The sequence below is a fragment of the Zingiber officinale genome, chromosome 4B (genome assembly GCF_018446385.1).
Source record: "Zingiber officinale cultivar Zhangliang chromosome 4B, Zo_v1.1, whole genome shotgun sequence".
NCBI classification, from domain to species: domain Eukaryota; kingdom Viridiplantae; phylum Streptophyta; class Magnoliopsida; order Zingiberales; family Zingiberaceae; genus Zingiber; species Zingiber officinale.
This window is the reverse complement of record NC_055993.1, coordinates 33,049,895-33,063,989: the sequence shown is the minus strand read 5'-3', so window position 1 is coordinate 33,063,989 and position 14,095 is coordinate 33,049,895. Positions and strand designations below refer to the sequence as shown.

Here is a 14,095-nt window from a genome sequence, read left to right as displayed (position 1 = left end):
GCTCCCAAAACATGACTTAACACTCGAAACAAGTTCATAATAGATCTCTGAACCGAACAGGGTACATATAATAAGGTCCTTAGTAGTATGGAAAGGAGTAACATCCGTGGCTTGAGTATGAGTTAAGAAGTGCGGGCGTTACACAAACTTTGGTAGGTTGAGGTTGGGTCTGACCATCGATTTCTTTGCTTCAATTAGCAGTTAGTCCTTCTAAAACAACAATACTCTGATAGCACTTGTTGGTCCTGGTGTGACTAACAAGAGGAGGGTGAATTGCTTGAAACCAGAGTTAAAAAAAATCTCTTGCTTTGCTTGGCAAGGATGCACAATTAATTTAAACAAACATGAAGTGCATAAAAAATGAACAACTAAAGAAGGAAAGTAAGAAGGCTGAATTTACTTGGTTACAATCTAGGTGGTTGTTAATCCAAGGTGTTAAAAAACTCTACTAGAAATACTCCTTCATTGAAGGCGGAATAGCCTCTTACAGACGTTGATAGCTCAAGAAAAAGATTAGGAATGATGATAATAGTTGTTGTTCAAGTTGTTGTTAAATTCCTAGTTCCAGGGGTCTTTTTATAGCCCTTGGAAAAAATTATCCATGGCTCGGAGGCACCTCTATGGTGGTCCAAGGCACCTTCAACGAGACAAGTTTTATCCACCAAAGATAAAACTTTATCTTCAACTAACAAGTATTAAAGGCACCTTCAAGTGGCTGGAAGGCGCATTCGCACTATTCATGCAAGGTACCCTCAAGCACACTGGAGGCACCTTGGGGCCCCGTATATAGCAGCTGCGCTACTGAAGCTCAAGGTGCCTTTAAAGCTATTGGAGGTGCCACAAGCATTGTTCATCTGAATAGTCTTTTCCCCACGGTCGCTTGGTTGATGCATCGACTATCTAGAATGGAGCTCATCCGAACCCAACTTCGGCCTTCTCCTCGAGCAATCTTTCGCTTTGGCTTCTCGCCCCTCAGAAACGTTGCACGCTTCCTTAACACCTCATCCCTCAGACGCACCAAGCTCATTGACTCCCTTCCTATGTCATCCTTCTTACTAGCTGCGTCTTCCGCTCAACTTCTTGTGTCCCTAAGCTCCTGCACACTTAAACACAAGAATCAAATACACAGGACCTTCCTTGACTTAGTTGACCACATCAAAATTACCATGGGGTACTTATATAAACACCGGAAAGTTGTTCGGTTGCATCGTTAAATACTTTTAAAATTTCATAAATATTACTACATATATTTCATTGTTGTGAATATAAATATATATTAGTATTAATATTTTGTGTAAAAATAAATATAGTAGTCCTTTATATTGAAATGAATCTTGTAATAATTGATATATTGAATTCCAATGTGTTGGTACATCACGTAAGAATTTTTTAGATCTCATTACATTAGTTTTATAAAATTTACCCCATTATTTCATTATAGATGGATACGACCATAAATAATAAATTACAATTCTAATTGATTTAATATGATTTTCTAAATTTTTTAATTCATCTTGAACATATAAATTTAAAACATGGCATATACAATAAATATGAAAAAAAATAAACCACCAATACAGGTTGTCAAACAAATTTTAGTTCTTTTATACAAGCAATATTGAAACTAGCATTATTTAATGATATTGAAAAAAAATTGTGAGTTAATCCATATTCTTCTAAAATTAAACATAAAAATTGTGTGATGTTATGAGCAGTATGTGATTCATTAAAAGCTCTATAAGCTTATAATTTTTTTTTTGGAGATTCCAAGAGTTATCAATCTAATGACACGTCACACTCATATACGAATACATTTACCAATGATCACTCTAAAAATTGGAACATAAAAAATTTTATTATTTAATTCACTAAATTCATCAATTAGTTTTTTTCCTTGTTTTACTAATTTTTAATTATACGAGTAAGTGTGGTCTAGGTGTTAGTACCCCGAGGTAATTTTGATGTGGTCAACCGAGTTAAGTTAGATCCTGTGTATATTTGATATCTTGTGTCTAAGTGTACATGAACTTAGGAGTACAGGAAGTTGAGCGAAAGACATAGCTAGCGAGAAGGATGGCACGGGAGAGAGTCGATGAGCTCGATGCGTTCGAGGGATGAGGTGCTGTGGAAGAGTACACTGGCAGACGAGAAGAAAGTGTAGGGGATCGGTGGCCGGATTGAAGGGGAGTTGGATAGCTAGGTCACCCCCAAATCGATTGCTTCTCCTACAAAGATAGTGTGCAAGCGGAAATACAACTAACTAATGAAAACAATAAAGAAAGAATATCAAATCACTAACAAGCTCGATGTAACATGATTCAGAGATTGCTTTTTCCTACTCCACGACGTGTCCTTGAGGTGGACGAACCCTTGATCCTTCGGTGGATCAATCCCCGACAATCTCTGGCTAGAGCTTTCTCCTTCTTGGTGGAGTACAACCTCTCACAAATCACTCTTTTACAAGATGGAGATTAAGAATAGGAAGAAGAGGATGGCTTGGAAGCTTTAGGAAATGACTTAGGAGTTATTCAACAAGCATGAGTAACCTCCCTCATGCCCCAAAACTTTACTTAAATAAGAGGAGAGAGTTGATCAACATATCAACTCATCTCGACTGACAAAACCATCAGTCGACTGGTGCTACCGTTGGAGGTAGCCAATGGCTACTTCGCAGCACCAACGATTTGCCAACGGTCATTTACCAGTCGACTAGTAAAACTACCAGTCGACTGTACCAGTCGACTGCACCAGTCTACTGGTCCATACACACTCACACTCATCCTCTTCGGAGTCACCCTTAAAACCCTCTTCCTTTAGCCTTTGTCCCTCAGATGCACCCAAGCTCGCGACTCCTCTCCGTGCCATCCTTCACGTTGCCTTGAAGTCCGCTTCCCTCGGCTCCACTCCGTTACTCCTCGTCTGGCGGTCCCTTGGATGTCTTCCACATCATCCTTTACTGACTCACGGATCCGAGCCCTAGGATGAGCTTCCCAAGCTTAGATGCACCAAGCTCCTCATGCGTGTTTCACCAAGTCCGGCAAGACTCAAACACACATATTAAATACATATGAAAGCTTAACTCAAACTCTTTGACACACACATCAAAACCATGATCGTACTGATCAAACTTAGGTCGATTGCACCAACAATCTCTCCCTTTTTTATGTGTGACAATATGTTTAAGTTAGACACAAATGATAACATTAAAAATTACAAGCAATATGTAAACATGAAGCATAAAGCCCAAGCTCCCCCTTAACATTTGCTTTCATCCTTAATTTTCAAGTTTTACACATAATAACTTAAACCTTCCCATTTCTCCCCCTTTGACACCATCAAAAATTGTACCAAACAAGTAATATACCAAGGTATCAAAGTAGACATAAAAATACCCAAAACCAACACTTGATAGTGCAAGAAAATAGCTACCAGTCGACTGGTAACTGTCGCAGTCGACTGACACAAACCTAAACGGATTTTCAGCATTCTGAAGCCAACTTCAGAAATGCATAAAAAGTTTCATAAAATTCAAAAAATCATGAAACTTTGAACACATATTTATTATAATGTTCTTTAATAAGGAAAAATATGTTTTCATGAAAATTCATCATATTTTTGAAGTTTTGATAAAAACTCAAACACCTTGAAAATATGTAATTATGTATCAATTTGAAACTTAGTTTTGCAATCATATGTTTCAACATAACTATACCACAGTAAATAAAATATAAAATTATTTTCAAAACATTTGAAATGTCCAACTATGATCTATGGGCAAGATGTCCATTAATTGAACATTTGCTTTCCCCATAGTTGCCTTATGATCACTAAGAATTGATACATTTCATAACTCATCAAAATGCCATAAGCATAAGTGAATTATTTGTATCATCCTATCATCTCACATCTATGTTTAGAAAATAATGAAAGTCATTGTGAGATGAAATAAGGTAACCTCTACTTAGCCTTCTTTATTATGAATTTATATCAAGGTTAAGTGCTCCCCTTAAGGTCTCAAATCAACCATTTTTCAAAGATTTGAATTATGATCTCAATGGTTGACTAACCCAAAATCCTCTAACCCTTGAGGATTGACTTTGGCACCCAATAAAAATTCTTTCTAATTGGGTTAACCAAATATTCCTTGGGGATCCATTTTCTCTCTATAGTTTTGGTTTTTGATTGCCCCCTAGCAAGTAGACAATGATAGGTCTTTTCATTGTTGGGTTCATTGTATCCTAACCCATTTTTCTTAAAACTTACCCTTTGGCTCCCAATAATCATATTTAGGATTTTAGAGCCAATTTCAAATTTTCTAAAGGCATTAGTAAGGTATTCTACCTTTTCCCTTAAGGCCTTATTTTCTTCTAATAAACATAAATCATTTGAATTTAAAGAAGAAGCATGCATATCATTGTCCTTAGAACACATGGATTCTAATTTTTCTTCAAGCATGCAAATATCATGTTTTAAAGACTTATTTTTCCTTTAGCCTTAAACAAATCATTATTTGTACTTGTAATAATTTTAATTAAAACATGGGGAGAAAGATTATGTACCTCACTTACAAAGAAGTCCGAATCTGAAGTTTGACCTCCCCCTTCACTTGAACTCCCTTCTTCATCTTCACTTGAGCTCCTTCCTTCTTCTCTTTCGGATGAGGTGAAGGCAATGTCATCAACTCCCATTAATGCAAAGTGGGAGACATGATGTTCTTCTTCCTCCGATGATGATGGATCATCCTATATAGCCTTTAGGTTTTTAACCTTCTTCCCCTTTTCTTTTGACTTCTTCTTCTCTTCCTTCTTCTTTTCTTCTTTCTTCTTTAAGAGAGGACAATCATCCCTCATGTGTCCTTCTCCTTGGCAATTATAGCAAATGACTTTCCTATTTCTACTCTTGCCCCTTGAACTTCTCCTAGCATGTGATTTGTTAGTAGAAAAAGATTTAAATGCTTTTCTCATCTTTCTTACCATATATGCCTCTTGATCGCTATCCATTGAGGCACTTGACTCCTCGGAATCGGAAGATGATGGAGATGGAGCTTTCTTCTTCTTCCCCTTTCCTTTGTTTGCCACAAGGGCTACTCCTCTTGAACTTTCTCCATCTAGCCCTTCAACTCGTGTCTCATGAAGCTCCATCGTTGAAAATAATTCATCTAGAGAGCTCTTCTCTAGGTCCTTTGAAATGTAGAACGAGTCTACAATTAAGCTCCATGTTGAGTTTCTTGGGAAAGCATTGATGGCTTTCATTATGATGTCTTGGTTTGTAAGTGTCTCTCCTACACTTGTTAGTCCATTTAAAATTTTCTTAATTCTAGAATGCAAAATTGATACATTTTCTCCTTTTTCAAGCTTGATATTGGTGAGTTGAGTTCGAAGGAGGTCTCTTCTTGCTAATTTTGCTTCCGATGTCCCTGGAGTTATACAAAATTGAAGGTGCCTTCCAGCTTCGGATAAAATTTTCCAAGGGTTATAAAAAGACCCCTGGAGTTAAGAAATATTTAACGACTCAAGTATTCATTTTCTAGTAACTTTATGAGCATTCAACGAGTGTAAGAGGCTTCTCCGCCTTCACCGAGGAGATTTTTACTGCTTTCTTTTATCTTGGATTAACAACCACCTACGTTGTAACCAAGTAACTTTTTCTGCCTCTTTATTTTATTAGTCATTAAATTACTTTAAGTTAATTGTGTTACTAATCTTGTTTGAAAGATCGATAAAGATTCATTTTTAATTTACAGGCAATTCACCCCCTCTTACCGACTACACAGGCCCTAACAAGTGGTATCAGAGTAAGGTTCACTTTAGAAGGACTAACTACCATCGAAGAAAAATAAATTGCTGGATCTAGCATCTTCCCGCTGAAATTTAAGGGAGACTTCGTAACGTGGAAGAAACACATGGTGGTATTCTTCAAAACCGACTTCAAAATTCTATTATTTATAAAATACAATTTTGTAGTACCTACGGATTAACATGGAGCCAAGAAAGAAGAGTACGCATGGACGAAGAAGGAGTAAGTTGACTTCGTGGCTAATGGAAAAATAGAGTTTCATCTACTTACCGTTCTTCCTCCCTAGGAGGTCAGTAGGATCAGAAGCTACAACTCACCCAAAGATCTCTGGGAGAAATTCCTAGAGCTTCATAAAGGTACTTCACAAGCCAAATTGGTAAAGTGGGACATCTTCCGAAGCCAACTGACGAACCTCTGGATGAACAAGGGAGAGAAGGTATCCCAACTCCATGCAAGGATCAAAGACCTGATCACACAGCTCAACAACCTCAGAAAAAGGTAATAAATCATGACTCCTTAAGGTAGGCACTTAATACTTTTCCAAGGACTCAAGAGTGGTCAACCTTGGTAGATGCCTACTACATCTCTAAGGATCGAGAGGTATGTACTCTTGAAAGTCTATTTTCAAATCTTGAACTTCATGAAACTCATTGTGTAGATTCTCAAGAATTAGAAAAATCTAACAACATTGCTCTAAAAGACAAGAAGGACGAATCAGATGTTGAAACCTCCCTAGACGATGATGAAACAACTTATATGGTAAGAAAATTTAAGAAATATTTTAGAACTAATAAGTTCAATCAAGTGTAGGTAAAGAAAAGAAAAACAAGGAAGATAAGATCATATAACTGCAATGAAGAGAGACACATCAAGGAGGACTGGCCAAAGATGAAGAAGGACAACAAGAAGGGACCAAGTACAACAAAGCACAAAATCCTGAAGGCGACTTGGGATAAGCCATCATCAGAATTTGATTTGGAGGAGTATGCTGGACTTACACTGATGGCAAGTTACCAGAAGGAGGAGAACATAAATGAAGGGGAGGCTCCTCAGAAGAAAGCTGCAGCAAGAAGGAAGAAACAGACTTCAGAGTGGATCTGGTAAGTGAGGTATGTTTACTACCCCCTGACCAGTTATACTCAGGTATTAAATCTATGACTAGATCACTATGTAAGCTAAAATCGAAAAATAATAACTTAAAAAGAGAAGTTCTTGAATTAAAAACAATCTTGGCAAAAACTTGCCCTTTAGAAATGTATGATAAGTTAAAGGGAGAAAATGAAAAATTGAAGGACCAAATTAAAAAATTTAGAAATTTTATATGTCTTAATCAAAATACCTGAAAAAATTATAAAGGTCTAAATTGGTATCTTAAATATCAAAAAGGGCAAATTAGAAAAATATCATAAAAATATATTCCAAAGAAATTTCTTACTAATCTTGTAGATAAAAATTTATTTTGGGTCCGAAAATCTTTTTTAAATAAATAAAGGCTTATGCATGTTTAGAAATATTAATTTGCAAAACCAAGTTGGTATGCTTATTCTAATAATTATTTCTGAAATTTTTTTGTTACTGGAATATAAAATCTCTTAGTATTTAATTTTTCAGAATTTTTCTTCAAATAAAATATTTTTTATTAAAAATCATATTTTAAAACTTAAAATTCTTCGGATAAGTATTTTTAAAAAACCTAAGTTTTTGAAAAAAAATGTTTCTGTTAGAAATTCTTATCCAAATTTTTTCTACTGATAGAATCATTGAATTTCTATTCGAAAATATTTTTTTTGTAAATTTTTGATAAATAATGAATTTTCTATGGATTATTTACCGAAAAATTTATTTTTAAATTTAAAAAATCTTAAACTTTATTTTTGAGAATTGTAATTTTTCTTTAACTATACATTCTTTTATAAATACTTGAAAAATATTTGAGGATTTATTTGAATGAATTTTTAAAATTTAACTTGCAAAACCTATATTTTTGTGCAAAATGATGTGCTTGTATTAAAATACTTGTAAATTTTTCATAAAATTTTTTCTGTTGAACCTTAAGACAAATTTTCAAAATGTAAACTCATTTTTTCCCCAAATGATTAAATTGTGGAAATTCAGATTTTTTTTTTTTTATAAAACTTGAAATATGTTTCCTTACCCTTAGAAAAATTTTAAATTCTTTATCTAACTTCATTTTTCCCAACTTTATTTTTGACGTGGTCAAAGGGGGAGAATGAGAGTTGACAGCTTAAGTCTAGGGGAAGATTATATTTGTACTTTTGTAGCTTGCAAAAGTTAGAATTTTAACAATGATTTTTCCCTAACTCTAACTCGGGTTGACCCACATCAAAAAGGGGGAGATTATTTGTATTTCAAGGTATTTGATGCCTTGTGTCTAAGTGTACAGGATCTTAGGAGCATAGTAAGTAAAGTGAAAGACGCAGCTAGCAAGAAGGACGGTACGGAAGAGAGTCGACAGGCTCGGTGCGTCCAAGGGATGAGATGCTGTGGAAGAGCACGCTGGTAGATGAGAAGGAAGCACGCGGCATTTCTGAGGGATGAGAAGTCGGAGTGGAAGCTTGCTCGAGGAGAAGGTCGAAAGATGGGTCCGGGCGAGCCCAAGTCCGGATGGACGAAATCACCTAGGCGATCAGAACAGCGGAAAAGCAAATGGAGTGCTGTGGAGTTGCTGGAGACGCTCTCAACAGTGTTGAAGGCGGCCTCGTGCCTTTTTTTTGGTGGAAGACACCTTCAGCCCTTTGAAGGTGCATTCGAATGGGCAAACAGTAACTGTTAGTGAAGATAAAGTTTATCTTCGCATGGATAAAACTTGCCACGCTGGAGGCACCTTCAAGCCTATTGAAGACGCCTTCCAGCCTCAGATAGAATGTTCCAGGGGCTACAAAAAGACCCCTGGAGCTAGGAAATATTTAATAACTCAAGTATTCATTTTCTAATACTTTTTTGAGCATTCAACGAGTGTAAGAGGCTTCTCTACCTTCACCAAAGGAGATCTTTAATGCTTTCATTTGTCTTGGATTAACAACCATTTATGTTGTAACCAAGTAACTTTCCTTGTCTCTTTATTTTATTAGTTGTTAAATTGCTTTAAGTTAATTGTGCTACTAATCTTGTTTAAAAGATCGAGAAAGGTCTATTTTTAATTTACAGACAATTCATCCCTTTCTTGTCGGTCGCACGGGTCCTAACACTAGGAACAAGTTTAGCACATAGATTAAGAGATTCTTTACAAAATATTCAAATGTGTATTTAGATCCAAAACTAAAAGAAAGATGTTCTACAAAAATAAATTTAACGAATGATTTTTTTTAATTTATTATCAGAATACAAAAATAAATCAGAATTAATACTACCACTTGTTGAAGAAAATATATATAATTTTGTTTGAGAATGATCGAATTCATATTCCGTTGAGTGTTTCATTTATACGTGTCATTTCAACTGCACATAGCAGCCACCAGCTTGGAATTTATAAGAAATATTGCAATGCTTACATTTGACATGCAATTCTCTCGATGGAAGAGTGACATTCTGAAAATATTTAGTGAAAATAGAAGATTTTAGAGGAAGAATTTACCGAACCTTAGAAGTAGAATTGTATCGGTACTTTTTTGTGTTTTGGATGTCAGAATCAGAAGATGCTTGGTCTCATCGTCGATGGATTGAATGTTGGGGTTCTCGTGTGGATCTACTATTTCCTTTTCCTTCCAAGATCGAGATGATGAATCCCCATGGTCTCCTACCATTGAAGTTGAAAATTGGAATGGAAATAGAGACTTGGAGTCGAAAACGCGTGAGAATGTGAAATTGAAAATGAGAGTAGAGAAGATGTGTGTGAAAATAATGAAATAAACTCCTTAATTTTAGAGTTTAGATAGTAATAAACACTAAATCATAGTCATTCATTAAAAAATGGTTAAATGATCTTAACCGTTAAAAAAATATCCAAAAAAATACCCCCACCCTCAATAACTATGAACTGCCGGTTAATCAGTGGTTCCAACGACTAGGAACCACCCGTCCAATGGTCCTTAAAAAAAACTAGTTGGGCGAACAGTCTATTTTGGGACCCTGGAATTAGAACCGGCCCGGCATCTAAGCTGGTTCCGGTTCAACCTGGTGACCCGGTCAATGGGCAACCAGTCTGTTAATCAGTTATGGGCCCGGGTTAAGCCCGGCCCGAGCCGGGTCAGGGCCGAACCTGGCACGTGGTCAGGTCTATGTATGACATGATAAAATTATATTTATCATTGAGCAAGGGAATTGCTGGCTGCCGCTCACCCAGTTGACCAATTCTCTCTTTGGCGCTCAACATATCTTCGAGACCAAGAGTCCAGATCCTCTGCGCCCGCCTCCCGTGCGCCCTCTGCGCCCGTCGCTACGCGACAAAAAACCCACGCGCTAAGCACGTGCGTTTCTCCGCTCCAGTAATAAAACCCAACTCCAACGCACACATATCGCTTCCTGCTGATCGGTCTGTTGACCGATCAGCAAGAATGCTGATCGGTCTTGCTGACCGATCAGCATTCCAGCAGACTGAGAGGAGAAGCGGGCGTTGGTGCAACTGATCAAGTGTGAGGGTGTTGGAGGCTGGGTCATGATGTGGTCGGAGACGAAGGGGACGACAGCGTGGTGATGGCCATGGGTGGAGTTTGGAAGGGGTAGGAGGCGGTGGAAGTCCGGCGGAGTCGTCGTCATTGCTTCAGAGGAGACCCAGTTGGAGTGGGAGACAGCTCTCTGCGCCATCGAGTTGGTCTTCTTGAAGATCCTACAGATGGCCAATGAATCCTGCAAATTTAAATTAAGCTTAATTAATTGGTATTTTCACCTACTCCTATTAAAAATAATTAATTAATTAGTTATTAAATTAAATTGCTTACATTTGGGAGGATATGGTTCTTATGATCGAGAGAGGTACAAGAGACCTTGAAGAGGGAGGTGGCCGAGTGATGGTGATGAAGAGAGACTAGAGAGGAAGTAGCTGGGAGTCTGAACTCATGCATCATCCAGTCAGTCTTGACGCCTTTCGCGGCCCGGCCTCTGTAGAAGACGAGGGACTTCTTGAGGCCGATGCACTTGTTTTGGTCAGAGGAGTAGATGGGTCTATCTGTGCCTGTGGCCTTCCAAAACCCAGCCCCGGTCACTCTATTTGGCCTTGTGCTGTTCCTGTACTTACTATCTCTCGGGCAGTAGAAGTACCATTCTTTCTCTCCGGTTTTTGCAAGCTCTGCAAGATTTAATTAATTAATTAAAGACAAAAATTAATTTGTTAACTTAATTCTTTTGAAAAAAAAAAAAAGAAAAACTTCTTACTTGGAAGATCGGCCCGCTTCTCCTCACCTGATCGGCCCCCATGTCCCCTCCCTCTCCCTCACCTGATCGGCCCGCTTCTCCTCTCAGTCTGCTGGAATGCTGATCGGTCAGCAAGACCGATCAGCATTCTTGCTGATCGGTCAACAGACCGATCAGCAGGAAGCGATATGTGTGCGTTGGAGTTGGGTTTTATTACTGGAGCGGAGAAACGCACGTGCTTAGCGCGTGAGTTTTTTGTCGCGTAGTGACGGGCGCAGAGGGTGCACGGGAGGCGGGCGCAGAAGATCTGAACTCCGAGACCAACTATCACTTTTGTTGTTCTGCTAGTCTAACACAATTATTTGTTATGTTGCAACTACAATTTGTCCGAGCAGTGCACAAGTAAATAAGTTTATTATAGATATTTTTTATTTTTTTTTATAGGGATGGATCCGTCTAATCCGTAATGGTCGTGAATGAGATTAGATTGAAAATTTTATAGCCCGCCTGCATGACGGAGTGGCCCATCCCTGCCTGTTGGATTTTTGATGGATTAACCCACTCCGCAATGGATTGATCTGACATTTCTAGTAACAATTCAAATGCAGAAGTAAACAAAATCCGGTCCGGGATTATGGTGTACTTCGAGTGTGGATATTAAGAATTTCAGTACGGAGATTTTTGTTTTTCCAGTAAGTAGTCTCAGCTAAAAAACAAAAGGTAAACAAAACCCCTAGTTAGTTTCTCCGAGTAATCTCAATCCCATCGCCATAAACTAATAAAATACGAGAGCCGATCGCTTTCAAAGACTTAATCTCAATCAAACGTTATAAACTATGAAGACACCGGTGCTGGACTTCGTTTCTATCTATCACCCCGTCCATCCTTTTATTCCCCGCACAAAATCAAGAACGCATTCTTCTTCGCTCAATTCCCACATGGCTAGCTCAATCCCTTCTCTTTTTAGCCAGTTGCTATTCTTCTTCTTCTTCTTCCTCAGCCTCAACGTTTCCTGCACCAACGGCGGTAAACACCACCGCCGCCTGATATCTGTCAGCTCTCTGCTAATGATCAACGACACCGAATGCTCCTCTTCCTCCTCGTCCGATTCAGGTCTTTTTAAAGATTGGATCTAATTCAGAGCCAAAAAAAGTTTTCCATGTAATTTTGAAACCCACAGCTAGCAAATTGAACATAATTAATTCCAATTTTCAGCAGAATATGGCGGGAACCAGAGCAGGATTCAAGTTGTGCACCGCCATGGCCCCTGCTCTCCCCTCCGGCAGCCGAAGGCGCCACTCGATCACGGGCGGCGTGCCCTCGAGCATGACCGACGACGAGTGGCATCCCTCCACGGCCGCCGCCAAGCTGAATCTTCCTCCCGATCCTACCCAGGCAACTCTTTGGCTGCCACCATGCAGGGCCGCTACGGCCTTGCCCTCGGCAGCGCCGACTTCGTCGTCACGGTCGGCTTTGGCAGTCCGCCGCAGGCTATGTCCGTCATCTTCGACAGCGGCAGCGACCTCAGCTGGATCCAATGCCTGCCATGTCCCTCCTCCTTATGCTACACCCAGAAGGAGCCCCTCTTCGACCCCTCCAAATCCTCTCACTACTCGCCGCTGTCCTGCGCCTCAACCTACTGTTCTTCCGACTCTTCCGCCTTCTGTGTCGGATTTGACGATTGTGAGTACACCGTCGCGTACGGCGACGGATCCCAAACCCAAGGTCTCCTCTCTCAGGACACGCTCACGCTCACCTCCTCCCGCGTGCTCGACGACTTCGTCTTCGGTTGCGGCGAGGCCAACAGCGGACTCTTCGGCGAGGTTGCCGGGATCATCGGCCTCGGCCGCAACCAAATTTCGTTGCCATCACAAGCCAACGGCGGCGCCTTCTCCTACTGCCTGCCGCCCTACGCGAGCTCCACCGGCTACCTGGCCCTCGGCACTAGCAACGGCAGTCGGCTGAATTCCCCCAAGAATCTCCATTTCACTTCATTGCTATCGCGACTCGACGCGCCGTCGTTTTACTTCGTGGAACTCGTGGGGATCAGCGTCGGAGGAAAAGATCTTGGAATATCCCCGACGAGCTTCAGCGACCCTGGCACCTTCATCGACTCGGGGACCGTGCTCACGTACCTTCCGGCGGCCGCCTACGCGGCGCTGCGGTCGGAGTTCCAGTGGCGGATGAGGCAGTACCCGACGTCGACGGCGGGAATGGATCTGCTGGACACGTGCTATGACCTGAAAGGGTACGACAGGGTGGCAGTGCCGGCGGTGGTGTTGCATTTTAGCGGCGGGGCGAGGCTGGACGTCGACGGCTCGGGGATACTGATCCCGATGGATAGTTCGAGCGCGATCGCGTGCCTGGCGTTCGCTGAAACGGGTCCGAATGGGTTCTCAATTATCGGGAACATGCAGCAGAAAACGTACAACATCCTTTACGACGTGCCTAACGAAAAGATTGGATTTGGCGCCGGAGGATGCACCGCCGATCCATTTTAATTAAAGACAATTTGATGATTGATTTTGAATCAATTGATTATCCCAATTTTCTTTCTTTCTCTTTTTATTATATTATATTATATTTAAATCTCAAATAGAAAACTTTTAATATTTTCGATTTATTTAAGGGGAGAAAAACAAAAGGTAATTAAGATACATTTAAAAATATTAATATGAGTTATTCATAAATCTTAATCTTAATGATAGAATTGACAATTGATGTCTCGAGATGTACCGATTAGATTTTTCAAACGGTTAATGAAGCATTTAAGATTTGAATCTTAACTGCAATGTACTATAGGGATTTTATTCCAGTAGAAAGACAAATCTAAGAATATTGTGTTATATTTGAGAGGTATCTTAAGGTAATTGTATCATAATTTTAAATTTAATTAATGAAGTTCATAATATAATGCATAGTATAAGAGAAATTATGATTAAATCATAATTAATAGGTATTTCTCTATGTAAAATTATACATGTATTGA

The 14,095-nt window shown here is 39.4% G+C and overlaps 2 protein-coding genes across 2 annotated transcripts; one reads left to right on the top strand and one right to left on the bottom strand.

Moving 5' to 3' along the window:
- Window positions 1-8,435: 8,435 nt before the first annotated feature.
- LOC121978189 (putative NAC domain-containing protein 94) lies at window positions 8,436-11,691 on the bottom strand. Its single transcript, XM_042530565.1, has 4 exons — window positions 11,610-11,691; window positions 10,740-11,041; window positions 10,332-10,602; window positions 8,436-8,692 (listed from the first exon to the last, which is right to left on the bottom strand). The coding sequence occupies exons 1-4, from the start codon at window positions 11,689-11,691 to the stop codon at window positions 8,436-8,438; spliced, it is 912 nt and encodes a 303-aa protein (XP_042386499.1).
- Window positions 11,692-12,044: 353 nt separating this feature from the next.
- Window positions 12,045-13,607, top strand: LOC121978188 (aspartyl protease family protein At5g10770-like). Its single transcript, XM_042530564.1, has 2 exons — window positions 12,045-12,219; window positions 12,325-13,607. Exons 1-2 carry the CDS (start codon window positions 12,045-12,047, stop codon window positions 13,605-13,607), a joined length of 1,458 nt encoding a protein of 485 aa, XP_042386498.1.
- Window positions 13,608-14,095: the final 488 nt, after the last annotated feature.

Coding starts and splice junctions, on each gene's coding strand:
- LOC121978189 (XM_042530565.1), bottom strand. CDS start 11,691: ATGTCAGATCAATCCATTGCGGAGTGGGTTAATCCATCAAAAATCCAA. Junction 11,042..11,609: donor CCACTCCGTCATGCAGGCGG/GCTATAAAATTT, acceptor TAAATCTTGCAG/AGCTTGCAAAAACCGGAGAG. Junction 8,693..10,331: donor GTCTGCTGGAATGCTGATCG/GTCAGCAAGACC, acceptor GTCTTTTTGTAG/CCCCTGGAACATTCTATCTG.
- LOC121978188 (XM_042530564.1), top strand. CDS start 12,045: ATGGCTAGCTCAATCCCTTCTCTTTTTAGCCAGTTGCTATTCTTCTTC. Junction 12,220..12,324: donor TTCCTCCTCGTCCGATTCAG/GTCTTTTTAAAG, acceptor AATTTTCAGCAG/AATATGGCGGGAACCAGAGC.